General features: G+C 48.6%; 2 protein-coding genes across 2 annotated transcripts in view; both read right to left on the bottom strand.

Annotated features, from left to right (window-relative positions):
• LOC109936597 (probable G-protein coupled receptor 139) overlaps positions 1 to 906 on the bottom strand; it is a 12,498-nt gene extending 11,592 nt beyond the window's left edge. The window contains exon 1 of the mRNA XM_048620765.1: positions 834 to 906. Coding sequence (XP_048476722.1) covers positions 834 to 906 — 73 coding nt within the window. The remainder of the gene's footprint in view (positions 1 to 833) is intronic.
• A 15-nt stretch (positions 907 to 921) lies between these two features.
• Positions 922 to 11,509, bottom strand: part of fcer1g (Fc epsilon receptor IgFc epsilon receptor Ig) — a 26,855-nt gene continuing 16,267 nt past the window's right edge. Inside the window, exon 6 of the mRNA XM_048620764.1 lies at positions 922 to 1,066. Coding sequence (XP_048476721.1) covers positions 922 to 1,066 — 145 coding nt within the window. The remainder of the gene's footprint in view (positions 1,067 to 11,509) is intronic.

Here is an 11,509-nt window from a genome sequence, read left to right as displayed (position 1 = left end):
CTATCCATCTTCTATCCGCCTCCCACTCCCTCCCTATTTATTTCAGATCCCCCTTCCCCTCCCCCATTTCTGAAGAAGGGTCTAGACCCGAAACGTCAGCTTTCCTGCTCCTATGATGCTGCTTGGTCTGCTGTGTTCATCCAACTCTACACCTTGTCCTCTCAGTATCCTGTAAGTTTCAATCAGATCTCTCCTCATCCTTCTAAACTCCACTGAGCACAGACCCAGAGCCCTCAACCACTCCTCATATGACAAGCCCTTCACCCCCAGGATCATTCTTGTAAATCTCCTCAGGAAACCCTCCAAGGCCAGTGTCTCATTCCATAGTTTATACTGTTCTCACACATGGGCTGAGATTCTCACTGGGCAGTGTTGAGTTACTAGTTAAGGGCGGATACTGCCTGTGAAACGTTTTGTTAAGTGGCCATCCTTTATTTTTAATTTGCTCGTGGGATGTGGGTGTCATGGGCTGGGCCCAGCATTTATTTCCCTCCCCCATCCCTAGTTGCCCCACCTTGAGAAGGTGGGGGGGAGCTTCCTTCTTGAACCACTGCAGTCCATGTGCTGTAGGTTGACCCACAATGTCCCCTTAGGGAGGGAATTCCAGGGATTCTGACCCAGCGACACTGAAGGAACGGCGATACATTTCCAAGTCAGGATGGGGAGGGGCTCGGAGAGGAACTTGCAGGGGGTAGGGGTCCCATGTATCTGCTGCCCCTTGTCCTTCTGGATGGAAGTGGCCGTGGCTTTGGAAGGTGCTGCCTGAGGATCTTTGGTGCCTCATTGATGCTGAGCCTTGTATCTGAGCGATGTGCCCAAACGAGCTGGCCCACCCTGGGGCACTAGCCGTGGAGATCGGAGTGGGTACTTGGCAAATCCAGCTGGCTGCCTGCTCAGCCGGGACATTGGGTATCAAACATCTCAAGGCACTCTCCGGCAACATTCCCAGACATTGGCGTCCAATATGTGCCAACCTCTGAAAACATCCACGGCTCGTTCGTGGTAACACTCTCGTTTCAAGCCACCTCCGCGTTGGACACCAGGAATCAGTATCTCAGGGCACTGTCTGTGGACATCAAGCAGACACTCCCCCCAATTCACAGGACTTATACACTTCATGGGAAGGTCCTGGGGAGTGTTGCTGAACAAAGAGACCTTGGAGTGCAGGTTCATAGTTCCTTGAAAGTGGAGTCGCAGGTAGACAGGGCGGTGAAGGAGGCATTTGGCACACTTGCCTTCATTGGTCAAGTCATTGGGTATAGGAGTTGGGAGGGTCATGTAGAAGACATTGGTGAGGTCACTTTTAAAAAAAACTGCATAGAAATCTGGTTGCCCTGCTATAGGAAGGGTGTTATTACACTGGAAAAAGTGCAAGAAAGATTTACAAGGATGTTACGGAGACTGGAAGGTTTGGCCTATAAGGAGAGGCTGGATAGACTGGGGCTATTTTCCCTGGAGCATCGGAGGCTGAGGGGTGACCCTATAGAGGTTTATAAAATCATGAGGGGCATGGACATGGTGAATAGTCTTGGCCTTTCTCCCCAGGGTGGGGAGTCCAAAACTAGAGGGGCATAGGTTTAAGGTGAGAGGGGAAGGATTTAAAAGGGACCTGACAGGCAAATTTTTCGCACAAAGAGGGTGGTGTGTGTATGGAATGAGCTGCCGGAGGAAGTGTAGGGGTGGGTACAATTACAACATTTAAAAGACAGTTGCTACATGAATAAGATAACACAGTGTGGAGCTGGATGAACACAGCAGACCAGGCAGCATCAGAGGAGCAGGAAAGCTGACGTTTCAGGTCAGGACCCTTCTTCATGAATGAGAAAGGTTTAGAGGGATATGGGCTAAACTCAGGCAAGGTATAATAGTTCAGTTTGGGAAATCTGATCGACTTGGACGAGTTGGGCCAAAGGGTACGTTCCCACGCTGGACGATTCTATGACTGTATCCACGGATTTTGGCATTCAAACATACGCCAACCTCAGAGAGCCCCTGTCATGGCACATCCACAACACGCTGTGCCCTTCAGTACAATACCTCGGGCAGGCCCAGTAATTCTCATTGTAACGCCGCAGCACGGTCACTCAGAGACACACACCCAGCTCGTGGGATTGGGCCTGGCTGGATCTCTGGGCTCCTCTCTCACTCAAAGCCTTCCATGGATACTCACAGTCTCGCCTGGCCAGCCTTGCCTCTTTTGCCCCCCACTCTCCCCCACGGCCAGAGACGCTAGGCTCACACCCCCGTCCCCTCGCCTTGCCATTTAGCACAGACGCAAAGCCACGAAGCTTATTGGTCGAAGGCCTCAGGCAGGCCAAAGCCTTCTCTCATGGATGTGGCGTCCCCTCACAGTCACTCAATGGCAGCCCTCGATACCAGGCCAGAGCCCCACCCTCGGGACATCGAAACATAGAAAATGCGCGCAGGAGTAGGCCATTCGGCCCTTCGAGCCTGCACCACCATTCAATACAATCATGGCTGATCATGTATCCCACTCTGCTTTCTCTCCAAACCCCTTAATCCCTTTAGCTGCGAATGTTCCACTGACTGTGACAACCAGGTCTCGTTAAGCCTCGCCTTTTCCTAACCTGCCGCTTTTCAGACTATAATCTGCCTTCCTGCTTTTGCCACCAAAGGGGAGAGGGTCAGGAACGTTAGGAGCAGAATGCCAGGCAGTGTGGCACTCTGTACTCTTTCTACCCAATTGTGGGCACTTTTCACTCCTGAACGGGGAGGTATTGTGGGACTTGGAAGTTGGGTGGCACAGCTACCGCTATTGGCGCAGGTGGGGATGTGCCCGAGAGGGATGGTGAGCAGGCAGTGCTGAGGTGGTTGGGTGAGGGCGAGTGAGGGAAGGCATTGTGGGCGATAGTGATGGCACCATAGAGCGTGAGCCTTGGTGGGAGGTGGGCACTATAGCAGGGCTAGAGCGAGGGTGGGCACTGACCTTGGGAGAACGGGGACGGTCACTGTCCTTCTGCCCACGATGCCAGGCATTCCTCCAGACGACTGCTGGTCTTGGGGTAAGAGAGCAGTTCCTGTCTGCGCCAATTACCCCTCCCCTCCACAAAACCCCCAGGATCAGCAGACAGTTATCAACAAAGCGGGGCATCAATGAACCCCTTATCTGCCACATGCAGGGCAGCCCCCGGGAGGTGGGGGGGGGGGGGGGGGGGCACAAACATGGGGCGGGCACAGGGGATGTCGGTCTTTCAGCAGGTCTCTGCTGAGCAAGGAGTTATTCAGGAATAGTAGGATCAGAATAAATCGGATTCAAGGAATGCCACAGGGACAGGGGAAGTGGTCAATGAGGCAGCTTTGCTAAGGTTTGGCGAGAAATCTTGCTAGGCCCACACAGAGAGAATTCCACGGCAAATAATCCTGACACAACTTGTACTTAGCAAACAAACAGTAAAATTTGGCCCAGAACGATAGGGAGAGGGACAGAGAGAGAAAGGGACTCAGAGAGAGACGCCAGCAGAGACAAGATAGGAGAGAGGGAGACAGAGACAGAGACGGTGAGAGAGTAAGAATGGGAGAAAGAGGGAGAGAAAGAGAGACAGAGAAACCAGCAGAGGGAGAGGGGTGTGGGGGTTGGAGAAAGAGAGTGTGTGAGAGAGACAGTCAGAGACGGAGAGATAGCAAGAACGGAAAAGAGAGAGGGAGAGAGATATCAGCAGAGGGAGAGACAGTGACAGTAAGAGACAGATAGTAATAGAAGGAGAGGTGGAGAGAGACAGAGATAACAACAGATGGAGAATGCAGAAAGAGAGCGTGGGGAAAGAGACAGTAAGAGACAGAGATAGCGATAGAAGGAGAGAGGGACAGAGAGAGGGAGATAAAGACAGGGTGAAAAGACAGTGCAACAGAGAGAGAGAGAGACAAAGAGATAGAAGGATAGATGGAGTGAGGGTAAGAAAGAGAGAAAATGAGAGAAATAAGGTGAGAAGAGGGAAGAGAAGCAAAAAGAGAGAAAGTGGGGGAAAGAGGGAGGGAGGGAGAGACAGAGAGAAAGAAAGAGAAGGTAAGAGACAGGGAGATGGTGGGAATGAGCGGGAGACAGAGGGTGAGAAAGAGAGACGAAGGCAGAAAGAGAAGGCGGAAGAAAGAGAGATAATGAAAGAAAAACAGCACAATGAGACAGGGTGATAGGGACGAGCGAGCTGTGAATACTGTGGCAAACAGAATGACGAAAATAAAATAGAAACAACTTTCTTAAAATCCTAAAAGAGAACAGCGAGTATTGTAGCGGCCCATGATTAAGTTGACAAGATGGCCGCTTTGGCTTTTTTAGCTAATACAAGATGGCCGACAGTTACGTACAGCAAATGTCCACAGCTAGATTTGTAGCCTCCATATAGATCTAAATTGGATAAGATGAGATTCTCTGTAGGAAGAAACATTAGAGAAGTTAACAAAAATAGAAATTGCTGGAAAAGCTCAGCAGGTCTGGCAGCGTCCGTGGACTGTGGAGTTAACATTTTGGGTTGAGCAACCCTTCCTCAGAATGCGGGCCCAAAACATTAATTTTGATTTCTCTTTACAGATGCTGCCAGACCTGCTGAGCTTTTCCAGCAACTTCTGTTTTTGTTTCTGATTTACAGCATCCACAGTTCTTTTGGTTTTTGTTTGGTTATGACCCTAGTTGTTTGTGGATTCGTTTAATGGCTTGGTAAAGTTGTAAAGTGGTTGAATTTCACCCTCATCAGTGGAATTCAAATAAATGCTTTTACTAAGAAAAGCTAATCAGCAATGGAAACTGTTTAGAGTGGAACCAGTAAAGATTTATTTCAAAACGAAACTTTAATTTACAGTTGACTTACAGCGTGTAAGTAGGAGTTGTAAACTGTAGCTGCAAGTCAGAATACAGGGACAACACACTGTGGAGCTGGAGGAACACAGCAGGCCAGGCAGCATCATGGGAGCAGGAAAGTTGAGGTTTCGGGTCGGGACCTTTCCTGGCCTGCTTGTGTTCCTCCAGCTCCACACTGTACTGTCTCTGACTCCAGCATCTGCAGCTCTTGCTAAGTCAGAATACTGTTTATTTGGTCTCTCAGGCTGGAATGAGAGAGGGGTTGTTCTCAATTTGTCAGCTGTGTCACAGGAACTTTATACGAGAGTTGTTTTTAAAGACCTTATAACAATCAGCAGGAATTAATATCCTTCCTAATCTGCCATACTAAAGTCAGTACAGAATCTGGAAGTGTTCTCAGTGAAAAGCAAGTTTTTAGGTTGTTGGAAAATAATGCAGTCCAGCTGGCAAATGTCTCAGAAGGACTAAAACTGTCAGAAGCATTGTAAGATCCCAAAGATGGATGATAGAGGTATCTAGTAGACATCATGACATTATGGGATGGCCTAGAGCTGACTAGAGAGTTGCCCATCATTGATCTTTAGTGGATTGAACGTATAAGATTGTGGGAAATATGGCTAACACTGACATCAACGTTGCATGGAAGAATTGTAACACAAAGGGTATAAAAATGTTGCATTTCACTTGGGAACTCAGAGCATCATTGACTCCGATCTGAGCTGTATTAAGAGGGCAACAGCGGCCCATCTGAAAGCCAGATTCAGAGTGGTCTCTGTTCCCTCCCACATATGCGCTAACAGAGCTCTGAATAAAGATTGCTTGCACTAAGCACCTCAGAACTTGGCTCCACTTTGCTATTTCTCCTGACGACAGCCGGGTAGGAAAAAGCTGCTCTGGACCTTGTGGTGTGCTGGTTCCGTGAAAGAGTTGGAGAAAGATTGACTCTGAAACAGCCCTATGACCGATCTGTCAGACATCGCCACGACCCTGACAGGAAAAATCTCTCAGGGTAGGTCTCTATGTTTCTTGGTGATGAAGTGCTGAGACTGTATAAAACTCTGGTCAGATCTCATTTGGAATATTGTGAGCATTTCTGGGGCCCAGTATCTAAGGAAGGATGTGCTGGCCTTGGAGGGGGTCCAGAGGAGGTTTACAACAATGATCCCGGGGATGAAGGGCTTGTCGTATGAGGGACAGTTGAGGACTCTGGGTCTGTACTCAATAGAATTTAGAGGGATGAGGGGATGGATCTGATTGAAACTTACAGGATACTGAGAGGCCTGGATAGAGTGGAAGTGGGGAAGATGTTTCCACCAGGAGGGGAGACTGGGACCTGAGGGCACAGCCTCAGAGTGAAGGGACGACCCTTTGGATCTGTGATGAGGAGGAATTTCTTCAGCCAGAGGGTGGGGAATCTGTGGGACCCATTGCCGCAGAAAGCTGTGGAGACCAAGTTTTCAGTCTGTTTAAGACAGAGATAGATAACTTCTTGACTGGTAAGGGGTTCAAGAGTTATGGGGAAAAGGCAGGAGAATGGTGTTGAGAAGCAGATCAGCCACTATTCAGCTGACTTGATGGGCTGAATGGATTCATTCTGTTCCTATGTCTTATGGACCCAGCGACACAGAAGGAACAGCGAGTGCACTTCAAATTGAACCCTGGATTCATCACTGAAATGAAAGATTCTATAGAAATGTGTAAACATTGACCTGATTTTCAGACCCACGTTGACAGAAAACATGGACCAGGTCTCAATATTTAAATTTTTTTTAAAAATCACCATTTATCACAAGTAATTAGACTCTAGCTGCAGGTAAGCAATGATAAAGCATTGGCATTTAATGCTACAAATTAAAACTCTCAGCCCCTTAAAAACTGCCCCTTCCACATGCAGACACAAACAAGACAAAACAGGGTTTATGATCCAAAGCAGTTTCGTGTTCGCTGTTCACAGCATCTGCTAAGGTAAGTTTTGTTCTGGTCAACTGCTGCTTTGCAGTCATCCTTCGCTGGATGCTTTTTCCCACCCTACAGCGAAAAAAAGGTCTCTGACTTATTAATTCAAAGTCACAGCTTACCACAACTTTATTTGTATCTTGTCCACAGCCCCAAGCTGGTCAGGTACTTGACAATTAATCATACAGCTGTTGCCAAGCAGGATGCCTTTGCCATCGATAACTGATGTCTAGTGCACAGACCAATCAGCTAATTGTTGCCAGCTGAATCTCCATTTTGTGCACAATCCTTTGGCTCCAGCTCATCTGCAAACTACACTTCCACCAAAGCTTGAAGCAGCAGCTGCGTAAACAGTGCTTGCCAAGTTACTCGCTTTTAAAACATTCAGCAATCCTTGGCTTTTAAAATTGTCCCTTTCTCATTTTGGTCTGCAATTGAAAATACAGAAAAAAACAAAAAGTTGCAATCTTTACAGGATGCTGAGTGGCTCGGAGGGGAACTTGCAGGGGGCTGGTGTTCCCATGTATCTGCTGCCCCTTGTCCTTCTGGATGGAAGTGGCCGTGGGTTTGGAAGGTGCTGTCTGAGGATCTTTGGTGAATCTCTGCAGAGCATCTTGTAGATGGTACACACTGCTGCGACTGAGCGTCGGTGGGGGGAGGGAGTGGGATGTTTGTGGATGTGGTGCCAATCTAGCGGGGGGCTGCTTTGTCCTGGATGGTGTCGAGCTTCTTGAGTGTTGTTGGGGCTGCCCCCTTCCAGGGGCAAGTGGGGAGTATCCCATCACACTCCTGACTTGTGCCTTGTAGATGGTGGGACAGGCTTTGGGGAGTCAGGAGGGGAGTTACTCGCTGCAGGATTCCCAGCCTCTGACCTGCTCTTGTAGCCGCTGTGTTGATGTGGTGAATCCAGTTGAGTTTCTGGTCAATGGTAACCCCCATAATAGTGGGGGGATTCAGTGATGGGAACACCATTGAATACCAAGAGGTGATATTTGTTGAGACCCCCCTTGGTATTGATGGCCATAGTCTGGCATGAGTGTGACAATGAATGTAACTGGACACAATACTCCAGCTGTAGCCCAGCCAGTGATATACCCTTCAGGTTTTTATACCTTGCACCTCTGTTCAGAAAGCTCAGATGTCATATTCTTTCATCACCTGCATTCTCAATCTTCAATAATCTGACCTATCAACTGGTCCTGCTACCTACACTGAGACACACAGGTCCCTCTGCTCCTGCACACCTCAAGCCCCCTTCAGAATTGTACCTTTCATCTTAAATCATCTCTCCTTGCTTTGATTCCAACATGTGGCATTTTCTCCAGCCTGAACTTCACCAGCCACTTCTCTGCCCACCCCACCAGCCTTCTGATGCCTGCTTCAAGTCCGTGACTACCCTGCTCACAACGTTTCTGGTGTTTCGGCATAGATTCATAGAGTCATAGAGATGTACAGCATGGAAACGCCCTTCGGTCCAACTCATCCATGCTGACCTGATATCCTAAATTAATCTAGTCCCATTTGCCAGCATTTGGCCCATATCCCTCTAAAGCCTTCCCATTCATGTAACCATCCAGATGCCTTTTAAATGTTGTAATTGTACCAGCCTCCACCACTTCCTCTGGCAGCTCATTCCATACACACACCACCCTCTGTATGAAAAAGTTGTCCCTTAGGTCCCTTTTAAATCTTTCCCCCTCTCACTTTAAACCTATGCCCCTCTAGTTTTGGACTCCCCTACCTTGGGGAAAAGACCTTGACTATTTACCCTATCCATGTCCCACATGATTTTATAAACCATTATAAGGTCACCCCTCAGCCTCTGATGCTCCAGGGAAAATAGCCCCAGCCTATTCAATCTCTCCCTGGAGCTCAAACCTTCCAACCCTGGCAACATCCTTGTAAATCTTTTCTGAACCCTTTCAAGTTTCACAACATCCTTCCTATAGCAGGGAGACCAGAATTGCACACAGTATTCCAAAAGTGGCCCTAAACAATGTCCTGTACAGCCGCAACATGACCCTCCCAAGTCCTACACTCAATGCACTGACCAATAAAGGCAAGCGTACCAAACACCTCCTTCACTATCCTGACTACCTGGGACTCCACTTTCAAGGAACTATTGACAGGTTTTCATTTTACAGAATGTGCTCACTGTAAAAGTTTACAGCTTTGATTTTAGTTTCATTTTAATGGTGCGAATGGTAACGTTTATGGAGATTCTTTGTTCAGTGATGTAACACCACTGAGTACCAAGAGGTGATATTTGTTGAGACCTCCCTTGGTGTAGACAGTCAGAGACTGGCATAAGTGTGACAATGAATATAACTGTCAATGAATATAGATATAACCCTGATCTGATCGAGTACCCATTGTACTCTGAGATTCTGCAAGTCGGGAATACTGTGGGAAGAGGATGGGACTGGGGCCAGGGAAAGTGCTGGTGAAGAGAGCAGGAAACGCCGTGGGAATGAGTTGGTGACCGCAAGCATCAAATGAGCGTGAATTCCAGAGATGCCGCTCTCCCCAGAGACTGGGAGTTTGTGGCCACAGGGAGGGGCCGTGGAGAGAAACGTGGCTTTAATCAGAAACAAAGCTCCGAGCCTACAGATGGTGAGCAAATGGCACGGATGGATCGAGGGAAAAGATCTGTCTCTGTGAATCCCGACGTGCCAAAATGTTCCCAAAACAGACATGCGTTTGGCAGCGATGGCAAGTCACGTGTTTTTTGAAGAGTTGGCAAAGAGTGGGAGGCCCTGCAGGAGCCACGGGGATCATCCTTTGGTCTGGGGGTTTTGGCTCCAGATTGGCACAGCTCAAAGAGGCCATGAGGGGAAGCACACTGGGCATTGCCCAAATGGACCATGGATCTGGAAGGAGGGTGCCCACCCCCACCCTCTCCCCACCCCGCCCCCTCCCCCCAAACCCTGATATAGTCTCGGGAAAGGCTCTACACACCGGGGTAAGGTGGGCACTGGTTTACGCTGACCTGACACCATGAAGGAGGGGGGTGGGGGGAACCGTGAAGGGATTTGGGACACCCAACCCACCCTCCCCGATACTGGGACCAAACTAATACATTCCTCTGGTAGTCTCCACCAACTGGCAGATCACGGACATTAGGCATGGTATAAAGGCACCAATCTCTCCATCAACGTCAGCCAAACGAAGGAGCTGGTTGTTGACTTCAAGAAGCAGAGTGGAGGGCACGGCCCTGTCTGTATCAATGGAGCTGACGGGGAGATGGGTCAACTTCCTGGGAGAGATGATCACCAACGGTCTGCCCTTGTCAATCCACATCGATGTGACAGTCAAGAAAGCGCCAGCAACACCTCTCCTTCCTCAGGAGGCTATGGAAATTCAGCATGTCCATCAAGAGCCTTACCAGTTCTGAAAGATGCACGATAGAGAGCATCCAATCTGGGTGCATTACAGCCTGGTGAGGCAACTGCTCTGCCTAAGACCGCAAGAAACTGCAGAGAGTTGTGAACACAGGCCGGTCCATCACACAAACCAGCCTTCCATCCATTCACTCAGTCTATACTTCCCACTGCCTCAGGACAGCAACTAACATCATCAAAGACCCCTCCCATCCCAGTTCTACTCTCTTACACCCTCTTCAATTCGGACAGAAGATATAAAAGATTGAAAACACGTACCAACAGATTCAACAACAGCTTCTTTCGCACCGTTTCCAGACTTATGAATGGACCCCTCATTATATTAGAGTTGATCTTTCTCTGCACCTTCACTGTAGCTTTAACACTATATCCTGCATTCTGTTCTATCACCCTGAAGTACTTATGTAAGATAAGATTTCATTAGCATGCAAAACAATACTTTTCACAGTACCTTTGTACATGTGACAATAATAAATCAAATCAAACCAAAAGCTGCGAACCAGTTCCATGCCTGCAAAAACCCAAAACAAACTGTCTGCATGAGAGGAGATAGTAGGAACTGCCGATGCTGGAGAATCTGAGATAACAAGGTGTGGAGCTGGATGAACACAGCAGGCCAGACAGCATCAGAGGAGCAGGAAGGCTGACGTTTCGGGCCTAGACCCTTCTTCAGAAATGGGGGAGGGGAAGGGGGTTCTGAAATAAATATGGAGAGAGGGGGAGGCAGATAGAAACATGCATGAGAAGCTATTCTACCGTAGGGGGAAGCACTTGCTGAACAGTCCCGAATGAGCTAGGAGTTGCACCCGCAGGTTTTTGAGTGCGATAAAGGCACCTTCTGCCCTGGCTCCATGACCCAGCAAATTGGCATAACCTCACAGTTCACTTCCCTTCCACCGTGGCAAAGTCTCAGCCAATCAGCAGGAACTTGCAGACCAATTGGCATCTTTTCCTCCTGTGGCATCGTTTATGCCTACGGTTTGAAGTTTGGCATTCTTGCTTCAGTCCTGAACCACAGCAAGACGGACTGTTTCAATATCAGGCCTTTGTTATCGACAAAATGAAAAGGAATGTTAAGTTGTTCATAAACAGTGAACAATCATTACTGGACATTGTGCACAGTTCTGGTCCCCATATCCCTCCGTTAGACCCACACTCGGAGCACTGTGCACAGTTCTGGTCCCCATATCCCTCAGTTAGACCCACACTTGGAGCACTGTGCACAGTTCTGCCCCCTGTATCCCTCAGTTAGACCCACACTCGGAGCACCGTGCACAGTTCTGGTCCCCGTATCCCTCAGTTAGACCCACACTCGGAGCACCGTGCACAGTTCTGGTCC

Source organism: Rhincodon typus, chromosome 48, assembly GCF_021869965.1.
Source record: "Rhincodon typus isolate 14 chromosome 48, sRhiTyp1.1, whole genome shotgun sequence".
Classification (NCBI taxonomy): domain Eukaryota; kingdom Metazoa; phylum Chordata; class Chondrichthyes; order Orectolobiformes; family Rhincodontidae; genus Rhincodon; species Rhincodon typus.
The sequence above is the reverse complement of the archived record's forward strand: the minus strand, read 5'-3'. Positions and strand labels throughout refer to the sequence as shown.